The following is a 22,458-nucleotide window of genomic DNA, read 5'->3' as shown; positions in this document are numbered from 1 at the left end:
CGTTTACGCTCGTCGCATACATGAGGTCAGCCTCGCGTTGGCAAAGGCGCAGCGCCGCAATGACTGGGCTCGCGCCACTGATGGCGGAAGGGATTCCACGAGAGAGAGTGAGCGAGAGAGCTAGACGGCCCCTCTAGATTGTCGAGGATATTTGGCCTTCTCTTCCATGCTGGTGGCACATGCTTCTCGGGAAACGTTGTAGTACGAACATTCAGAATGATAGTCGCTTTGCAATGTTCCTATTGATTTGTGTTGTTGATGTATACATCGCAACACACATTGCCTGTGGATACACAGCCCTTATGCACGTGCCATGAAGAAGGGTAATTTCCCAGAACGTAGCCAAATGATAAATGTGTCCTCCTTTGGAAGACCAAAGTGCTATTGACACGGAATGTGTTGAGTGTTTTTTTCTTCCAAGTACTATCCAGGCTAAAACTCGGCTTAGCTTGTGAGATAATAACGAGATCGGGCGCATGCCGCGTGCGATTCGATGAGAGGCAATAAGCCCCCAATTAATGTGAGCTTAACGAGAGCTGTACACGCGAGGCACGAATCTGGATGAGGGGGAGAGCGATTCAACGCGGGTGGAGGACTCGGTCCGAGCAAGCCACTGCCTGTTTCTACTCATCCACTGTGTTCAACCACCACCAGCAACACACTGCAGGTCACAACAAGACACCCACTCAATCACCACACTGCAGGTCACGTAAACACACACACTCACTGACTGACTCACCCACTCATCAAACTACAGGTCACAACAATACACCCACTCACAACCACTCACCCATCCAATCACACTGTGGAGGTCACGTAAACACACTCACTAACTCACTCACCACACTGCAGAGCACAACAATACACCCACTAACCCACTCAAATTGCAGGTCACGTAAACACACTCACTCACTCAATAACTCACCCACTCGCCACACTGCAGATCATGACAATACACTCACTCACCCACTCAATCACCACACTGCAGATCACAAAAATGAACTCACCCACTCACACTGAAGGTCACATAAACACACTCACCCACTCACTAACTCATGCACCCACTCACCACACTGCAGGTCACAACAATAGACCCAGTCACTAACTCATGCACCCACTCACCACACTGCAGGTCACAACAATACACCCACTCACCCACTCACTAACTCATGCACCCACTCACCACACTGCAGGTCACAACAATAGACCCAGTCACTAACTCATGCACCCACTCACCACACTGCAGGTCACAACAATACACCCACTCACCCACTCACTAACTCATGCACCCACTCACCACACTGCAGGTCACATAAACACACTCACCCACTCACTAACTCATGCAACCACTCACCACACTGCAGGTCACATAAACACACTCACCCACTCACTAACTCATGCACCCACTCACCACACTGCAGATCACAACAATACACCCACTCACTAACTCATGCATCCACTCACCACACTGCAGGTCACAACAACAACCGCCGTTTGCCACGAAGTGGCGGTGATGTCACCACAGGCTAGGTGCGCTTTTAGGCCGCGTGATGTGTCGAAGGCTCGCTGGCAGGAGGTCACGGGATAGACCCTGCAGGTGCCATGCGTTGCTTAACGAAGATGAGTGGCCGATGCACCAGCCGTGCTTCCCGCCGTGCCAACTTGTTGCGTTTTAGCCACTCGTTGTTGTGAGCGTCGCTCGTCCGTCCCTCCGTTGTTGTTGTTGTTGGGCGGCGACTGCCTCCGACTGCCCAGTAGCGATCGGGGCTCGCCGCTTTAGAGTAATAAAAGGGCCAACGTGATTCCTCGTCTCGAGCGAGCGCGTGCTGTGTGCTCGCCTCCTCACGTTTAGCCTCGAGTGAGTGCGGTGGTGGGGATTCCACATTCCGATGGTGGGGGCGAGTCTCTTTACGCAAGTCAACCGCTGTCGACTTCACCGCAAAGTGGTGGTTATTTTATCACGCCCGAGAGGGACGGGTGATGATGATGGTGGTGGGCCGATTTGAACTCATTTTGTGACTCCAGAACACGAGCCGTCCTACCTCTGAGCCACTCGGTCGGATGATGGGAGCTTGTTTATGGGAATGTATGTAAAAAAAAGCCTCAACGCATTCGTCAATAACACTGTGGCCTTAAAATGAATCATTGCAATAGGTGACATTTAGAAGCATGCCTTTGGAGTATTTGGCTGATTTAAATGTCCACAATGATAAGCCACTTTGTTGAGCTATCATTTGTGGCCAGGTCGCTTCTGCAAATAAGCTACATAGCTCAGTGGGCCTTAGCTGGTAAACAAAACATTTGTTTTTAGTTGAGTTTTGGACCATGGCCCTTCGTCAGCGCACATAAATGAGTGCTATTTATTTACATTATGAGATCTATTTTACCAGTGGCAAAATATAATGGTAGGTTTTTACCCTTTTAACTGGTACAAAACTGACACCTTTATTCAAGGCATCATGTTTGCAATGACCACAACACAAGTAGTCAATAAAGCAAACAAAAAGAAGCAACTCTGATAAGGATAATAATATGCACTGTCCTTGAAGTTGATTGGCCCACACCCGAGACGGCTTTCTTTAGAGCCAAGGCGTACAACTAGAGTTGTACGCCCTCTGGTGTCATCTGGCCCTACACCAATGGGGACTAGGCTCTAAAGAAAGCCGTCTCGGGTGTGGGCCAATCAACTTCAAGGACAGTGCATATTATTATCCTTATCAGAGTTGCTTCTTTTTGTTTGCTTTATTGACTACTTGTGTTGTGGTCATTGCAAACATGATGCCTTGAATAAAGGTGTCAGTTTTGTACCAGTTAAAAGGGTAAAAACCTACCATGCTATTTATTTATTCATTTATGGAACCCCCACGACCTCCTGTATACAAGGCGAAGTCGTTAACATCTCTCCACCGTTCGTCAATAACACTGTGGCCTTAGAAGGAATACCATGTAACAGGAGACGTTTCTGGCAATGACCCTTCTTCACAGCAAGCCAATGAGGGTGATGTATTTATTCATTCGTTAAGTCAGAGCACATCAGCGTTATTGACGAACGTGTTGCTATATTGATCGTGCTTGCGCACCACTGCCACCGCAGCAGCAGCATCGCCGGATCATCTCTAGAACCCTGGGAATGTGTGCGTCACGCTCACGTGCTCTTGATTGACAGCGCCGCGTACGCCACGTGCAATCTTCTGCACTGCTCGTGGTGGCGTGGTGGGCACGGTATGTCAATCCACTGCTGGATGAAGGGCCTCCCCAAAGCTGTTTTGGTCTTGGGGGGGGTGGGCAGGTTGGTCGACCATACTTCACCACGCCGGTCAGTGCGAATTGATGACGTGGGGAGGCTGGGAGGCCGATGACTCGTTCGGATGTCAATCGGCACTGATATTAACCGTGGCCGGGAATCAAACCCATCCCACCGGGTTCAAAGCGTGCGGTGCGCGAACCACTGTGCCACCGCTCCCCCGTCAATTTCAGATCTCGGAAGCGAAGCTAAGTTGAGCCTGGATAATACTCGGATGGGCACCTGCTGTGTAGGAGACGTTGTGATAGGTCACTGTCATGTGGGGAGCAGGCATCCATCGTTGCACTGCACTGTGCGGCCACGTCTATGCTCCCCGGACGCCTTCACGACCCGCACTGACCGGTGCGAGACAAGCGCTCATCCAGCAGTGGATGGAACACGAGGGGATGCAGGCGCGCGCCGCGTGCCGGCTGTCGTGTCGGGCGAGACAACGTGGCAGCGGGAGCAGCAGTGCAGCATAGCAGCCGCGTAGCAGCGCGTCATAGAAGCAGTGTAGCAGCGCAGCACAGCTTAGCAGCACAGCAGCAGCAGCACAGCTTAGCAGCATAGCAGCAGCAGCAGCAGCAGGGCAGCACAGCAGCAGCAGCAGCACAGCTTAGCAGCACAGCAGCAGCACAGCAGCACAGCAGCTGTACGTTTGCTGAAACGCCGAAGCTGGGCGCTCCTGCGAGTGTCTCCGTGTTGTCTCTGTTGTCTCCGTGTTGTCTCTGTTGTCTCTGTGTTGTCTCCATTGTCTCCGTGTTGTCTCCGTGTTGTCTCTGTGTTGTCTCCATTGTCTCTGTATTGTCTCCGTGTTGTCTCCGTGTTGTCTCCGTGTTGTCTCTGTATTGTCTCCATTGTCTCTGTGTTGTCTCCGTGTTGTCTCTGTATTGTCTCCGTGTTGTCTCCGTGTTGTCTCCGTGTTGTCTCTGTATTGTCTCCGTGTTGTCTCCGTGTTGTCTCCGTGTTGTCTCCGCGCTGTCTCCGTGTTGTCTCTGTTGTCTCTGTGTTGTCTCCGTGTTGTCTCTGTATTGTCTCCGTGTTGTCTCTGTTGTCTCTGTGTTGTCTCCGTGTTGTCTCTGTATTGTCTCCGTGTTGTCTCTGTTGTCTCTGTGTTGTCTCCATTGTCTCTGTATTGTCTCCGTGTTGTCTCCGTGTTGTCTCCGTATTGTCTCCGTGTTGTCTCCGTGTTGTCTCCGTGTTGTCTCCGCGTTGTCTCCGTGTTGTCTCTGTTGTCTCTGTGTTGTCTCCGTGTTGTCTCTGTATTGTCTCCGTGTTGTCTCTGTTGTCTCTGTGTTGTCTCCATTGTCTCTGTATTGTCTCCGTGTTGTCTCCGTGTTGTCTCCGTGTTGTCTCTGTGTTGTCTCCGTGTTGTCTTTGTTGTCTCTGTGTTGTCTCCATTGTCTCTGTGTTGTCTCCGTGTTGTCTCTGTATTGTCTCCGTGTTGTCTCCGCGTTGTCTCCGTGTTGTCTCTGTTGTCTCTGTGTTGTCTCCGTGTTGTCTCTGTATTGTCTCCGTGTTGTCTCTGTTGTCTCTGTGTTGTCTCCGTGTTGTCTCTGTTGTCTCCGTTGTCTCCGTGTTGTGGAACTCCGTTGGCTCGGCGTGGAAGTCAACAATGGGGCGCTGTTTCGGGAATTTTGCCGTTCCCAGCGAGTACAACCGATGGCTCGTAGCCAGAGCGGCTTGTGCGCGGTGTGATGCGCTGCTGCTGCTGCTGTGATGTCCATGATCGAAGCGCTCGCACGCGGATTCCCCCCACTGGTCAGACACGGGCCCCCCAATGCGACCATAGCCGCGGCGGCTGCGGCGGAGTCGGCAGTCTGTTTTGGGTTTTTTTTATTTTCCTGCCTACGGGGGGGGGGGGGGGGCGGAATTGGAAATTCGCAGTTCAGGTGTCGAGCCGGTGGCGTTTGCTTCCACGTTTTCGAGATGACGAGGAGGACAGCCCGTCCGCTTGCAACAGGCCGGTGCCGCCCGCCACGCTGCGTGAGGTTTAACTGAGGCCGTAATTTCATATATATTGGGGAGGGGGGGGAGCACATATTGGGGAGGGGGGGGGCACATCCCCCCCTCCCCAATATTCAAATTTGCTCAAAATGCCCCACCCCAATATATTGCTATAAAAAATTGTTGCTATGCTATGGAAATAAAAAGAAAAATTTGCTATACCTTGGCAACAATATCTGGACTTGTCTTCATATAAATCAACGCATAGATTTCTGTTTACATGATTGTGGTTACGGTTGTACTTTATTCATCCCTAATCTCTGCCATTACATACAATGAAACTAGAAATGATAAAAAAAAAGTAAAAACAGAGCAATGTAATACAATACACTATTCGACATGATTGTAAAAAAAAAGTCCATCCCATGTGTTAGTGCATTTTTAAATATTTTAGGCAGGAAAGGAGTTATCAAATTTAGATATTTTTCGCAGTTGGGACCCCCAGACACCCTGGAAGATTTGGTCCCCTCCAATGTTGACTCCATGGCTACAGCCTTGGGTTTAACTCACCGAAAGGGGGAGCGGGGGGGGATGGTTATGACAAATGATCGACATTTTCTCAAGAGCGCACGCCGAGGACCGCGGTGCCGCTGTTCCTCCTGCGCCAGCCGCTCAACCTCGGGGAGAGTTCCTCGGGGTTTATCCCCTTCGACCCTCGCCGCCGCCGCTTGCGACTCCAGCACCGGCGGGGCTTCCGTACCCGAATGTGAAACGTTGCTGCGGATCGCTCGTCCGGCATCGGAGGCGGCGCTGGTGGAAGCGGTAAAAAAGAGAATTAATAAACTGGCACGTTTTGTTCGTCACGTGAGAATTCTTATCAGCATCGGGTGGAGAAGGGTGTGCGACACACATTTTTTAATTTACGCAATCCGAGCCAAAAACATTTAATTGGGAGAAAAAAATTTGCGACGTTATTTACAATGAAGATAACCCACGATATTGCCTTTTTTTCGCGTTAAACGGGGCACATCGCCTCGCCCCCCCCCCTATTGTTTAAAGGGAGTGTTCTTGCCAGTGACATCTGGCAACCCAGCAGCATTTGTTTAACGAACCCGTAGGAGATGCTAGGGGGGGGCGGTCGGCAGGCGGGGCGGGGGGAGAGGTCGGAGGGAGGTTAACGGGCGGCTCGGATAGAAAGAAAAGGAGAGAGACGTGAGAGAGAGAGAGTCGTCGGGCAAAATGAGCGATGCCCTTCGGACAACGCGAGCCCGCCGAGGAGTAAAATCCGCCGTTCGTGTTCGTCAGCGTCGTGACCCCTGCCCTGCGCTTCAACAGGGCTCGCTCGTGGGAGCCGCTCAATTAAAATCCGTTACAGTGAAAACCGCAGCGCAATGGGAACCCCATTGATTGCAGCGACGCGGGAGAACGATAGACCGGGGGGGGGGGGTGGTGGAGAGGGTGGGGGGCCCCGGCGGTGGTGCAGCGGATCACTCGTTGCGCCGTGAACCCGGCGACCCAAAAGTTCGATTGATTCTCGGTGCCGCGGCTAACATCGACGGCGAGTGATGCCGGAACCGGTGGGTCCGTGGCCTCTTTCGCTTCGCTCAGCCCGCACTGACCGGCCTCACGATCTTTCAACCACACCCCGCCCTCCCCCGTGCCCACCTTGGACTGGGGAGGTCCTCACCATCCAGCAGCGGAGCGACACGGAGCCGCTGCTGCTGCTTCTTCTGCTTTTGCAAAGCGGCGGTCGAGTCAGTGACCAGCTCTGGGGCCCAACGCACGAACTCGGAGGAGTTAACGTCTTCAATGCCCTCTTTTAAATTTAACCGTGGTTCAATGATGCGGTCTGCTATTTGGGTTTGGGTCAGGATTTCCATAGAGAGATGAAAACATTCGCTATGGTTGACCTGTTAAGCATTATTTCTGAAATACAAACCAATAATAATAATAAAAAAATATTCTATGTATAAAGCGCCTTGCATCAGGGATCTCAAAGCACATATATACGAATGGGTGCCACAGTGGTGAGATGTTAACTACCTTGCCTGGTATACAGGAGGTCGTGGGTTCGATCCCGACCTTGATGCCTATATATATATTTGGAGTGTACGTGTCTCTCTCACCGTGTTCGCGTGGATTTTTCTCCGAATCCTCCATTTTTCCCCCCTCAACATTTAGAATCATGCGTTTCGAGGGTTTGGCTGCTATAAATGTCCACGTGATGATTCGGCGCTTTCATTTGTGTCAGTGGGCCTTACCTGGTAGAATAGAAAATAGCTTCGTTTAATCGTTCACTGTACAAGACAAGCAGCATATGCTCAGCATCACAATAAATCATGAAACCTAGCAACTGAAAACAAAACGGCAATCCAATAAAAAAATAATGCTCATAAGCCATTTTTATCGAATTGACGAACAGTTGAGTAAATCTTGATTTGAAGCTTTCGTGACTGCAGGAATCCATACTCTTTGGTTCTTTCGGTGAAGTCACGTGGGTAGAAAACAAATACCTACGTGACTTTACCGAAAGAACCAAAGAGTATAGTTGAGTAAATAGCGGCGTATTAGAAACAAAGTATGGGTCCGCAGACCCGGAGAACTGGGGGAGCGCACGCGGGGGAACCTGCTGCTGCGTGCTGCTATGCTGCACTGCTGCTATGCTGCACTGCGACACTGCTGTTATGCTGCACTACTACACTGCTGCTATGCTGCACTGCTACACTGCGGCTATGCTGCACTGCTACACTGCGGTTATGCTGCACTGCTACACTGCTGCTATGCTGCACTGACACACTGCTGCTATGCTGCACTGCTACACGGCTGCTATGCTGCACTGCTACACTGCTGCTATGCTGCACTGATACACTGCTGCTATGCTGCACTGACACACTGCTGCTATGCTGCACTGCTACACGGCTGCTATGCTGCACTGCTACACTGCGGTTATGCTGCACTGATACACTGCTGCTATGCTGCACTGACACACTGCTGCTATGCTGCACTGCTACACGGCTGCTATGCTGCACTGCTACACTGCTGCTATGCTGCACTGCGACACTGCTGCTATGCTGCACTGATACACTGCTGCTATGCTGCACTGCTACACTGCTGCTATGCTGCACTGATACACTGCTGCTATGCTGCACTGCTGCATTGCGGATATGCTGCACTGCTACACTGCTGCTATGCTGCACTGCTACACTGCTGCTATGCTGCACTGATACACTGCTGCTATGCTGCACTGCTACACTGCGGATATGCTGCACTGCTGCACTGCGGGTATGCTGCACTGCTACACTGCTGCTATGCTGCACTGCTACACTGCTGCTATGCTGCACTGTTACACTGCGGATATGCTGCACTGATACACTGCTGCTATGCTGCACTGATACACTGCTGCTATGCTGCACTGATACACTGCTGCTATGCTGCACTGCTACACTGCTGCTATGCTGCACTGTTACACTGCGGATATGCTGCACTGCTACACTGCTGCTATGCTGCACTGATACACTGCTGCTATGCTGCACTGTTACACTGCGGCTATGCTGCACTGCTACACTGCGGATATGCTGCACTGCTACACTGCTGCTATGCTGCACTGCTACACTGCTGCTATGCTGCACTGCTGCACTGCTGCTATGCTGCACTGATACACTGCTGCTATGCTGCACTGCTACACTGCTGCTATGCTGCACTGCTACACTGCTGCTATGCTGCACTGCTACACTGCTGCTATGCTGCACTGCTACACTGCTGCTATGCTGCACTGCTACACTGCTGCTATGCTGCACTGCTACACTGCTGCTATGCTGCACTGCTACACCGCTGCTATGCTGCACTGCTACACCGCTGCTATGCTGCACTGATACACTGCTGCTATGCTGCACTGCTACACCGCTGCTATGCTGCACTGCTACACTGCTGCTATGCTGCACTGCTACACTGCGGCTATGCTGCACTGCTACACTGCTGCTATGCTGCACTGATACACTGCTGCTATGCTGCACTGCGGCTATGCTGCACTGATACACTGCTGCTATGCTGCACTGCTACACTGCTGCTATGCTGCACTGTTACACGGCTGCTATGCTGCACTGCTACACTGCTGCTATGCTGCACTGCTACACTGCTGCTATGCTGCACTGTTACACTGCTGCTATGCTGCACTGCTACACTGCTGCTATGCTGCACTGTTACACTGCTGCTATGCTGCACTGCTACACTGCTGCTATGCTGCACTGTTACACTGCTGCTATGCTGCACTGCTACACTGCTGCTATGCTGCACTGCTACACTGCTGCTATGCTGCACTGCTACACTGCTGCTATGCTGCACTGTTACACTGCTGCTATGCTGCACTGCTACACTGCTGCTATGCTGCACTGCTACACTGCGGCTATGCTGCACTGCTACACTGCTGCTATGCTGCACTGCTACACTGCTGCTATGCTACACTGCTACACTGCGGCTATGCTGCACTGCTACACTGCTGCTATGCTGCACTGCTACACTGCGGCTATGCTGCATTGCTACACTGCGGCTATGCTACACTGCGGCTATGCTGCACTGCTACACTGCTGCACTGCTACACTGCTGCTATGCTGCACTGCTACACTGCGGCTATGCTACACTGCGGCTATGCTGCACTGCTACACTGCGGCTATGCTGCACTGCTACACTGCTGCTATGCTGCACTGCTACACTGCGGCTATGCTGCACTGCTACACTGCTGCTATGCTGCACTGCTACACTGCGGCTATGCTGCACTGCTACACTGCGGCTATGCTGCACTGATACACTGCTGCTATGCTGCACTGCTACACTGCGGCTATGCTGCACTGATAAACTGCTGCTATGCTGCACTGCTACACTGCGGCTATGCTGCACTGCTACACTGCTGCTATGCTGCACTGCTACACTGCGGCTATGCTGCACTGCTACACTGCGGCTATGCTGCACTGCTACACTGCTGCTATGCTGCACTGCTACACTGCGGCTATGCTGCACTGCTACACTGCGGCTATGCTGCACTGCTACACTGCTGCTATGCTGCACTGCTACACTGCGGCTATGCTGCACTGCTACACTGCGGATATGCTGCACTGCTACACTGCGGCTATGCTGCACTGCTACACTGCTGCTATGCTGCACTGCTACACTGCGGCTATGCTACACTACTACACTGCTGCTATGCTGCACTGCTACACTGCTGCTATGCTGCACTGCTACACTGCGGCTATGCTGCACTGCTACACTGCTGCTATGCTGCACTGCTACACTGCTGCTATGCTGCACTGTTACACTGCGGCTATGCTGCACTGATACACTGCTGCTATGCTGCACTGCTACACTGCTGCTATGCTGCACTGCTACACAGCTGCTATGCTGCACTGCTACACTGCGGCTATGCTGCACTGCTACACTGCTGCTATGCTGCACTGCTACACTGCTGCTATGCTGCACTGCTACACTGCTGCTATGCTGCACTGCTACACTGCTGCTATGCTGCACTGCTACACTGCGGTGGGCTTTGTGCTAACGAGCCCCTCAGCGACCTCCGGCTGACCGGCGCTGGAGTTGATGTCGCCGCCGCTCGGCACGCGGCAGCAGCAGAAGCAGTGGCGCGGTGCTGCCCACGTAGCCGCGTGCGCAATATTGCCAACGCGACGTTCCCTTTCAAGAAGGGACACGTTGTGCTGCGGTGGAGGGGGGGTGTGTGGGGGGGGGCGTGTGGGATCTGCGCTGTGCGTGGCTTCATTGGGAGGGTCCTAGGCTGCGTGTGTAAGGAGAGTTGGTGGGTGACAGAGACCTCTCATTGTGCTGCTGTGAGAGCGATTGTTGTTCCTGCGTGTGTCACTGTGTGTGTGTGTGTGTCTCTGTCTCTTTGCTGATGGGGAGCCGTGGCGTAGTGGTTAGCGCGCTGCGCTACGAACCCGGCGACCCGGTGACGATTATCTGAACCGGTCCTGGGCCTCCCCTAAGTCGACTCGGTCTCAAACGAGTACCTGGTGCGGTGTGTAAACATCGCTAATCGAGAGACAAAGGCTGCCGGCCGTGGTGTTGGCCACCATCCCCCTCGTTCACCGTGCCGACCTTCATAGTTGTTCGTCAACGGCACTTGCCCAACATTCTATTCAGGCTATACAGGGGGAGATCTTTATCTTTGCACGTGCCTCATCGGCGCGTGTTCGCGGTTTGTCTCCTCCGATGAAGCGGCCCGGTTGGGAAAAAACACAAAAGCCCTGCCCCGATTACCGACCCCTCGACGACATTGTCGGGATGAGGGAGGGGGGGAAAGGGGAGGGGAATCACTGCCAAACCCGAACGGGCCCATTCATTGCCGAAACAAACACGGGCACTGTCATGGGACCCACGCCCGTGTATCCACAGCGACGCGTTATCTCGACCACGCAACCGACGCGTTACGTGCACCAAAAAAAACGAAACCATGTGACGCTCACGCAGGCTTCAGCGCAGCAAGCGTCGTCTCAACGTACGCGCACTCACTCACGCACGCACGCGCACGCACGTGATTCCGCGTGCGTGCGTGCGTGCGCGTGCGTGCACGTGCACGTGTGCGCGTGTGCGTGTGCGGGCGAGCTTCTCGCTTCTCCGCCCCACGAAGCCTCGCGTGTAACGCCGGTGTCTCACACAACAAGCGCACGCACTTGTTCGACGCTTCGCATCGCGAGACGTAATCTTTGTTGACCGACGGTTCCCCGAAGTCCCTGCCTCGCGGACGTTCGGCTTTTATTCGGCCCCCTGTGATTTGCCGACGATCGCCGCAATCGCCGATTAGCACCGTTGGCTACGTACGGTGTGGAAGAAGTCCAACATGCATCTCAGAGGCTGGATCGTGATCGGGTGGGGGAACACCGCACACCAACAGTGGCTGCGGGGCTACGCGGTGGGGAGGTCGGGGGCCAGTGCGGCAACATCCGTCGTTGTACTGCACTTCTGCGGTCTCACGCCTGCGCTCGCCGCCTTCGCCAAACCCCACATCACGCAACCGCCGCTGAGACGCTGAATGTCAGAAGCGGTCCCGAGTTTTTTTGTGTGCTTGCGTTGAACAAATCTTGCAGAAGGAGGGCCGTGCCGCTGATGGGATGTGTAAAACATTACTCGTGTTCGTTATGATGTGGACGGACAGAGATCGGCGGTGAAGTATGGTAAAACAACCGCCTCACGACCTACACGGCATGGGGAGGCCCTCATCCAGCAGTAGATTGACAAGGGGGCCTTACAAATAAAATATAAAGATCCCCCGTGTAGCCTTAACAGACTGCTAGGGCAAGTGCTGTTATCGAGCACCTATGAAGGCCGACACGGCACACGTGGGGGTGGGTGGCCAGCACCACGCCCGGTGTTTAGCCTGAACACCGCACCAGGTACTAATGTGAGGCTGAGTCGACCTAAGGGAGACCCAGGACCGGCTCAGATAATCGTCACCGGTGTTGGTGGCCGTGAGCGGCAATCGAACTCGGGTCGCTGGGTTCGTAGCGCAACGCGCGAACCGCTACACAACCACTCTCCACATTACACACACACGCACACACACACACGCACACACACACAGACACACACGCACACACACAGACACACACACGCACACACACGCACACACACGCACACACACAGACACACACACAGACACACACGCACACACGCGCGCACACGCACACACACGCACACACGCGCACACACGCACACACACGCACACACGCACACACGCACACACACGCACACACACGCACACATACGCACACACGCACACACGCGCACACACGCAAACACGCACACACACGCACACACACGCACACACGCACACACACGCACACACACAGACACACACACACGCACACACACGCACACACACAGACACACACACAGACACACACAGACACACACACAGACACGCACACGCACACACACGCACACACACACGCACACACACGCACACACATACAGACGCACACACACAGACAGACACACGCACACACACGCGCACAACAACCGCCATTCGCCACTAAGTGGCGGTGACGCCACCACGACGCTTGTGCCAGGCTAGGTGCACCTTGAGGTCACGTGGAGTGTCGAACGCCCGCTGGCAGGAGGTCACGGGGCAGACCCAGGTGCCACGGGTCGACTGACTGAGATGACGCACGCACACGCACACACGCGCACACGCACACACGCACACACACGCAAACACACACGCAAACACACACGCACACACACACGCACACACACGCACACACACACACGCGCGCGCGCGAGTGCCGCGTGACACGCACGTCGGCGCACGTGCTCCGTCGTGGAGCGAGACGCCCGAGTATTTTCCTCTCTCCCCGTGGCGCTTGTTGCTCGATGCCTTTCAGATTGAAAAACAAACCCAAAACACCTCCCCCCCCTCCCCGTCCCACTTCATCACGGAGATGCTCGGAAGCAATCTCCCTCCCGGCATCCGCTGCACCGTCTTTACCTGATGAGTTCCGTGAGGGGGGGGGGTGGTTTCCCTCTTCCTCATCTGCGGCACCCCTTAATGGCTTTTCTCACCGGGGGCAGCTGCCGCCGTTTATAAAACGCCGTGATCAAGGCGGGCGGCGACACTCAGGGGGCTTTGGTTGTGGCCTCTTCGAGAATCGGGTTTTGTCGGCACGCGGGCAACGGGGAGAAGCGATTCGGGGGGGGGGGGGCGATAGGGCATGAAAAAGCCCTCCGCGCGCCGCATTCACACGCGCCTCCAAGGCGTCCGCGCCGCTCGTGGTCACAGGCGGCCCCCTTGTGCAGAGCGCCGAGAGGTCACGAGACGCCGGTCAGATGTGCGCGAGCGTGTGTGTGTGTGCGAGTGTGTGTGTGTGTGTGTGCGAGTGTGTGTGTGTGTGCGAGTGTGTGTGTGTGCGAGTGTGTGTGCGCGAGTGTGTGTGCGCGAGTGAGTGTGTGTGTGTGCGAGTGTGTGTGTGTGTGTGTGCGAGTGTGTGTGTGTGCGAGTGTGTGTGCGCGAGCGAGTGTGTGTGTGCGCGAGTGTGTGTGTGCTACGGTAATGTTGCAGTTAACACACCGCGCCGTTACCGCTCACAACTAATTTACAGTGGCAAATATTTGAATCGGTCCTGGGCCTCCCCGAGACCGACTCAGCCTTAAATAAGCACCTGGTGCGGTGTGTAGACAGCGGCACTGGGGATGCAAAGGCGGCCGGGAGTGGTGATGCCCACCCACCCCTTTGTGCGCCGTGCTGGCCTTCATAGGTGTTCGCTAGCAGAAACTTGCCCCAACATTCGGTTAACGCTATACGGGGGAAATATTTAGTCTTTGGGGTGCGGTATTGACGTGGTTAGCGCACCGCCGCTACGAACCCGGAATTCCATTCCCGCTCACGGCCAACATCGGCGACGATTACACGAGCCTGTCCTGGGCCTCCTCTGCGTGGACTTGGCAGTAGTTCACTCATGCCCCCCCCCCTTTTTTGTCCTCTCATTCCTGGCAGCAGCAGGAAAACCAGGAAGCCATGCCGGCGTGCCAGCGACCTCCGGCCAGCGCCTAAGTGCGGTGGCGGTGGCGGCTGCGTCGCGGCCGGAGCGGCCTTCCTGGTCCGGCACAAGTCCTGCCGCGACGTCCTCCTGAGGGGCCTCGGCTCCGCGGCCAGCGGGGCCATGTCGGCGGTGCAGGCCGCGAAGGCCGACGCGGTCGTCTGCAAGGCGGCCTCCATCGACGAGCTGCTCCACACCTGCATCGGCGCGTTCGGTGAGCGGCGGCGTCGTCGTGCGTGATGATGTTTTTGGGGGGGGGGGGTTTGGGTTTCGGACGCGCGTTGGTGACCCGGACAAATCCGCGTCGTTGAGACTCTGCGGATCTCATTCTGACTCGCTGGATTGTCCTGGAGGTGCCTGGGGTGGCAATTTCAGGCGAAAGGTCGCCGATCGAAGTGCGGCTGGGTTTGGTTGAGGTGGCCGTTCTTCCACCGGCGGAGAGCCGATACAATCACACTCGGCGCGTTCTGCACTTGCGCACGTGACACATTGAGCATTTTGTTAGGCCGTGTCGAGTGGTGGAGGGGTCTTAGCGACACACTTGGCCAGATCATTACGTGGCCAAACCCAAGTATCGATTGTGAATCGCAATGGTTACAATTTTGTGAGCTCTAGGTCGAACTGGACGAGCGTGGCAGTGCTGCCCCAATGCTTTTGTATCATTGTTTTCGTCTTCATCATCATCAAAATCATCATCAAAATCATCATCGCCATCATCATCGTTTTACCTCTTCTCGTGGCACTTTGATCAACATCAACCCGTCCAGCTCTGCTGGGTTTCATATCCATCGTGCGGTGTGGTTTAGTCATGGCGGTGGTGATGGTGGAGAGTGCCCCAGTAACATTTTGGTGGGTGGAGTGGTGGTGCAGTGGTTCGTGCACCGCTCTACGAACCCACCCACCTTCACAGCCCCAGGTTCACGCCAAAGGGAAACCCAGCAGCGTCGTAGCCATCGAGTATGCAGTTGGTGCAGCTGCACCGATGCCCGTGGGCCAGAGGGGACCCACGCTATAAAGAGTGGGGGGGGGGGGGGGGGCGTGGGATAGTGCCCCCCCCCCTCCTCCAGGGCCCGTGCCAGCGTCGCAGCGGCGGCGGCGGCCGCGGAGAGCGAGCGGCTCTGGAGGCGCGCTGGGCGGCGTTGCGGCCATGTGACGCGGCATGTGATGGGAGTGCAGCTGATCCCTCGCGGTCACTCCCCGCGTGTACAGCAGAAGCCCCCCCCCCCCCCATTATCCGCCCCCACACCCCCTCCTCTGTCCCTCCTCATGCCCGGAGGCTTTAACTGTTTCCCCATGTGGGCTGTCCGCAGAGAGGGTGCAGCACCCAGTGACTCGATGGGAGATGGCAGCACCCTGGGAGGCCGTGCAGAAGTAACCACCGAGTCACCCAGAGGGAGAGAGAGAGAGAGAGTGGGCAGCAGTAGCAGCCACTGGCTCACACGTACCGGGCTGCACTTGGTGGCACACAAACACACGCAGAGGGCAGCAGCTGTCGACTCGGAGAGGGGGCGGCACCAACATGGAGGGCAGCAGCCGCAGCAGCAGCCACAAGCGAACTTGGCTTCTGCTCGCGCCCCGTTGCGCCTCTTTGTTTGATGCGTTCGTTGCCCATAGCGACGGAGTCGGGTGCATGGGAGGGGGGGGGTAGTCACGTTTTGCTGTAATTTCGTTAAATATCCCCCCGGCCTCGAGTGCGCGAGAGACGACGTTTCGCGTGGGCTCTGTGCCAACTTTCGAGTAATTTTGTTCCACGGTGCCCTCACATCCACGATGCCCTCACTTCCACGGTTTGTTTCAACGCTCTCGATGAGGTCGTTCGGCTCGGAGCGAGCGAACGATCGAGGGGCCGAGTTCCGAATTGGCGCCGACCCTCTCCGCCCGCGTCACCTCCGCGTGCGCCGGTTTACGAGGCGCTCTTCAGCGTCTCGTTCGGAACTCTGCAGGAGGATGGTGCCTTTTTTTTCCTATCGGCTAAATCTCTCGAGCACGAAATTACAATGCCCGTTTCGTTTTAACGAAACGAACGGCCACGACGGTTGTTCGCTTTTGTCCTTCAAACGTGCGAACGGTCACGGATCCCATCGATCCCGGCTTCGAGTTTCCCACAGAGCGCCCTCAATTAGGCCGACGTCTCCTTTCTCGTTCGACCATTTTTGAAAATGTATTTTTTACCCAGGCGTTGTTGCCACCGTTCAACGCCGTGAGTTTGATCGTGTTATCTCGTATCTGCCACGCCTTTTTACGCCAGCCGCTCGGGGTCTTGGGTCTTTGGTGCCTGTTGCTCAGCCTCGATGCAAGTGCAATGTGGGTCTTCTCCGGGACACGTCGCTGCAAGGGGCGATGGCCGGTGGCCGAGATTATCGGCAACAGTGGCGGCTCGCCCAAGGACCGTCTACCGTGGAGACGGAGCAACAGAATCGGCTCGCGCGCAAGCGCTCGGTGGATTGTTACGATTTCCGGTGGCCCAGGTCGCTCTTGCCAATGACTCCTCTCTGCCGGTCTCCCGAGTTCTCGCCTCGTTCGACAAAATCAACGTGGACCTTGAAACGTCGCGGGGGTTGCCGACAGCTTGGGGAAGCCCTTCATCCAGCAGTGTATTGATCTTGGCCGCGACGATGATGACGATAAGGACGACTTTGCGTTGAGCTGATTTTTTTTAAAGCTTTTAAAACAAAACTCTGGCCGTGGGGAGGGCCCTGGCGCGGGGCCACCACACGTGTGCCGCTCGTCGCACCATCAGATCGCGGCCACTACCACCACTGCCGCCACCACCACCGGCCGGCGTCTATTTGTGGCGCTCGGCGGTGGCCTTGGTTCCGCAGGAAGCGGCCGCAGCTGTGCAGCGACGCACCGCGTGCGTGCGTGCGCGTGCGTGCGTGTCATCTCAGTCGCCTGACCCGTAACACCTGGGCCTGTTCGTTGACCTCTTGCCACTTCACGTGATATCCTCAATGCATGTCACTTCACCCTTTGTGCAGGTGCCGCGGTGACATCACCGTCGCTTGCTGGTGAATGGCCGCTGCTATTGTTGCTGTGTGTGTGTGTGGGTGCGTTTTTGAGTGTGCGGGGAGCGGTAGTGTGGTGCTCAGCGCACCGTGCTTCGAACCCGGCGGGCCGAGTTTGATTCCCGGTCATGGCCAACATATTCCAACTGGCCCTGGGCCTCAACCCAAGGTTGACTCAGCCTTAAATAAGTATCTGGTACATCGTGTAAACATCAGCACTGGGCAAAAAAGGTGGCCAGGTGTGGTGCTGGTCACTCATCCCCTCATGTGCTATGCCGGCCTTAATAGGTGCTCGCTAACAGCATTCATCCCAACAGCCTGTTAAGGTCGTGGTTTGTACACACTGCGCAACGAACCCAGCCACAATTAGTGGCGAATATCTGAACCGGTTCTGGGCCTCCCCTATGTCGACTCAGCCTTAAACTATTACCTGGTACTGTTTGAAAACATCAGCGGTGTGAATGCAATGGTGGCCGGGAGAGGTCACGGCCCGGTGTGGCTGTGCCGGCCTTGGTAGGCGCTCACTAACAGCACGTGCCCCAGCAGTATGTGTGGGCTATATGAGGAATCCGGGCGAGTGTGTGTGTGTGTGCGTGTCGATGTGCGTCCCCCCGACGCAGCTTTGTGCCCAGACCCCGCCGCCGCGCCCCGCGGCACGCGGAGGGCTTCTGAGCGGCGCCGGGCCGCAGATTCCCGCTGCGTCTCGGGGGGGTGTGGGGGGGGGAGTCCTCTCCTCCACGCTCTCCGCTTTCATCCGTCCCCCAGGAAGCCGCCGTGTAAATTAACGGGCCGAGACGCTGCCGTCGGTGGCGTCTTCTGGCCCTCCTCGTCAGCGAGGTGTCCTCCTCGTCGCTGGCGCCGTTCACTCACCTCGCCGGGGGGGGGGGGGGGCTATGCTGCACGTGCCCTGTAACCCGGCACTGTGTGGAGGCCGCGAGGGTTGTTCACTTCGTGGTCCTGCCCCCCCCCCGCACCTCCGATTAACACGGTTGGCTACGAACGAAGTTCAACGTGCATCACCACACAATTGTGGAACTCCCCTCACCTGCCCGTGGGCGTCGATGTGGCAATCTCCTCGGTTTGTCAGGGTGCGATGGCAGGAGAGCAAATGGGTTCATTTCCATCTGTGTGGTGACATTGAGTGTCATCCCCCCCTTTCCTTGCATGAGAGGGTTTTCCTTTTCTCCGGGCACTCCGGTTTCGTCCCACTTGAGCAGGACACTCACCAGTGGAGTTGGCCAAAGATTCCAATGCAGGGCCACAGAGCTTCGGCAATTGTTGGTGCCGGTTCTGGCTGGTTTTCCATACATCTGAATCATTTTCTCTCTCTCTCTCTCGCTCTCTCTGAGAGTTGCGAATGTACCTGGGGAGTGGTGTTCGTAATCGGTGTCTATCCACCTGACATGACTTAGAACACAAACACGACATGAAAGGGCGCAAAGAAGCGTGGAGAGGTTCAGGCTGGTATTCCCACCGAGCGGCAGAAAGAGGAATGCATGGATGAGAGAACGCGTGGATGAGAGAACGCGTGGACGAGAGAACGCGTGGATGAGAGAACGCGTGGACGAGAGAACGCGTGGATGAGAGAACGCGTGGATGAGAGAACGCGTGCAAGAAGTTAGAGACATCTTAGGCTTGGGCAGGACGTGTCACCGCTGGAAGTGACGATGGCTGGTGGTCGAGACTAAAGGAGGAGTGGCAGCTCAAGGAGGAAACGGGAATCTCCGTGGATTGATGCAATGCAGGACCCGTGACAGATGGCAACAGCTTAGGGACGCCTTCGTCTAGCAGTGGATAGAACATGGCTGCTGATCACGAGGTGTCCTGGGGTGAGTGCTGGCTTTCCACGAGTCACAGAGATGTGTGTTCGGAAGCTACTGGAGCTTTGCGCTTTTACATCCAGAAAGAAAACGAATTTCCCCAGAACTGCTTTTTGTGTTTTAGTTTGTTGTGCTTCCCCCCGCACCTCCAATTAGCGCGTTTGGCCACGTACGGTGTGAAATAAGTTCAACACACACACACATGACATACGTGTGTGGGTGCCACCTTTAACAATGCAAAGCTTCAAAGTGGTCAGGTGGGTTAGTGGCCGCAGCTACCCGCAATGCACGTGGTTGTGAGTCCCAGATCTTGAGAAGTAAACGCTGTCGGCCTTGACTGTCCTGTCGCGCCCAGGAACATTGCCGCTCTCTGTAAGACAGGGCGGCCTGTTTTCGAAAGTAGCCCAGCGACATCCGCTTCCGCGGGCCGTTGCCCAACTTTAAAGTGTCGCGCTCCTGCTGCTGCTGCCGCCGCGAGAGGTCCGGGCGGAAGTCTCGCCGATCGCACGATCGGGTCTAAAATTAGTAAAAAGGACAAACACTATTTAGAAAGCGACACCGCCTGGCTTAATAGGTGGGGGGGGGGGGGACCATAAAATAAATCCCAGCCATCAACAACGGCACAAAAACAACAAAACGCAAGACGGAAAAACACTAGAACGCAAGAACGTCACCCACTGGGCGTTCTTATCGCGCGATTCAGCGCAACGCTGCCAGATTATTCCGTCGCACGAATCTATTCCGAGACGCGCGTGCCCACCCGCGCAGGGCCCAAGCACAGGGCGGCCGTGCCGGCACCCGGCAATGAAGCGGTCGGGTGACGAGCGCGGCCACGCGGAGTGCGGTTTCATCGCCCATTGTGATGAGTCCCACCGAACTCTGCATGGTGGGGGCGGTGGGGGGCGGTGGGGGGCAGGGCGGGGGGGGGGGCATCGGTTGCACCGAGGGTTGGCGGCTCGTGGGAATCGCGTCTCTCCGCCGCGCGCGCCGTGCGTCATTAGCCGCGGCCCTTCATGGACGCCGCTCTCTTCCACACACAGGGAGACAGAGAAAGAGGGAGGAGAGAGAGAGAGAGGAACAAACCATTGATTTACACCGCGAGGAGCTCTGGCGTTGGCGTCCAGCGTCGCTAATTAACGACCTCGTGAAGGTCACGCTTCAAGATGGTCGGGGGTTTATTAATAGACGGATTATTTTCGTCACTGGAGTGGTGTTTTTTTTTTAGGCCGTTGTTTTTTTTGTAGCCAAGTTTATCCCGAGCGTGCCACTGGCGGCGTCGTTTGCCGTGCGGGCGGAGTATCCGTTTGGATCGCTCGCAGCGCAGTGCCATCCACTTCGTGTGAGAGAGCGGTCCGTGGAAGCGGACGTAGCAGAGCTACCTCTGAGAATTCCCGTCCAGTGAGCCCTGGTCCACACACAGTAGTGGACACTACTTCCCCACCCATCATGCCACATGAAAGTAATGTTCTTGATGCAACAATCAAACGTTAATTATAATTCTCAGAGCTGAGATGTAGCCATATATACCAATGTGAATGCGATGGGTTTTTTTGCGTGTGAGACGCCCATCAACCTGCGACACTTGACAACACGGTTTAATCATAACTAAGTGTATGCGAACTCTGTGGGTCTCTAGGCGGGTGTGCGGGTCTCTAAGTAACTCTTTGTGTTTCTGTACGTCGCAGGCTGAATCCTCAGTGGTGCCAGCTCAGCGCTGAGACTTCTGCGCTACCCAGCCATCTCCAATAGAAGAGGAATCCTTAACAACAATACTTTATTGTTACATTTGTCCGGGAGAGGCACACTCAGTCGAATGCCTCTTTATCAGGAGGGTCCTGCTGTTGCTACATTGGGTTTTTACTTAAGGATTTTTTTTTCAGCCAATTAATGACGAGCCGTGTTTATTACACGGCAAGCGGGAGGAGGATACAGGAGCGCCTTGCGCGAGGGGGCAACGCTCTATCCCCGTACAGATGGACACAGCTGGCGATTAGTCCACTTGCTGTACCGCCTTCTCCTGGCGAGCCAGGAGTACATCTCCTCCACGACGCCCACGCTTTAGAACATCTGCGCGGTGATCCACCAACCCTCGCTGCCTCGACCGTGCTGGATTTACGGGTCTTCAAAACAACAACAAAAAGCGATCGTTCGAAATGCAGGTCGCCAATCAGATTGCGTAACTGGAGACCCCGTGGCCCTTGACTCGATCCCTGACGGGAACAGGCGGTGCTCGCTTGGCACCGTCGTTGTGCCGCCCGGCTCGGCCCAGGTGGTGCTGCCCCACCCCCCCAACTTCCCCCCCCCCCCCACCTCGTGATGAGAGAGAGAGCGCCGCTACGCTCGGCCGCCCGCTTGCGCCACCCGCCCGCACTGTACGCGAGTTTGACAGCAGCTCTGACAGAGGAACTCTGCCTCTTCCTTCCTCTTCCCTTCCCCCATAACCCTTCTCTCCTCTCCACCCCCCCCTCGTGCCCCCCCTCCCCATTCCCTTTACCCCCCCCCCGCCCCCCCCCAGACGAAGCGGGCGAGCCCACAGGAGACAGCCCCGTGCCACGGATGCTGCTGCTCATGCATCGCTGGTTCATCTCGTCGGCCGACCTGGCATGCAAGCTGCTCGAGCAATATCCTCCTCTATGCGTGCCCCCCCTCCCCCCCATCCTTATCGCCCCCCCCCCCCACCGTCCCTCGCTCTCACCCGGCACCACCGGGGCGTACGGTGCCGCCACGCAACGGACCGGCATCGCTCGAAAATGTTGGCTTTGTTGGGGGGGCGGGGGGTCAACGATATTGTTAAATGTTGCTCTCAGAGCGTGCGGTGTTTCACGAGCGCCTCTACGATTTAGCATGCTTGGCTACGTACGGTGCCA

The 22,458-nt window shown here is 55.7% G+C and overlaps 1 protein-coding gene across 5 annotated transcripts in view; it reads left to right on the top strand.

Annotated features, from left to right (window-relative positions):
* The window catches only part of LOC144729783 (ras guanyl-releasing protein 3-like), a 95,011-nt gene that overhangs the window by 42,924 nt on the left and 29,629 nt on the right, over positions 1–22,458 (top strand). For 4 of the 5 annotated variants that reach the window (XM_078610276.1, XM_078610277.1, XM_078610273.1 and 1 more), the window contains exons 2-3: positions 14,724–14,980; positions 22,107–22,212. In XM_078610276.1, coding sequence (XP_078466402.1) covers positions 14,724–14,980; positions 22,107–22,212 — 363 coding nt within the window. The remainder of the gene's footprint in view (positions 1–14,723; positions 14,981–22,106; positions 22,213–22,458) is intronic. The other variant, XM_078610274.1, reaches the window with a different exon arrangement.

The sequence above is a fragment of the Lampetra planeri genome, chromosome 33 (assembly GCF_965212315.1).
Source record: "Lampetra planeri chromosome 33, kcLamPlan1.2.h2, whole genome shotgun sequence".
In the NCBI taxonomy this organism is placed as follows: Eukaryota; Metazoa; Chordata; class Hyperoartia; order Petromyzontiformes; family Petromyzontidae; genus Lampetra; species Lampetra planeri.
The sequence above is the reverse complement of the archived record's forward strand: the minus strand, read 5'-3'. Positions and strand labels throughout refer to the sequence as shown.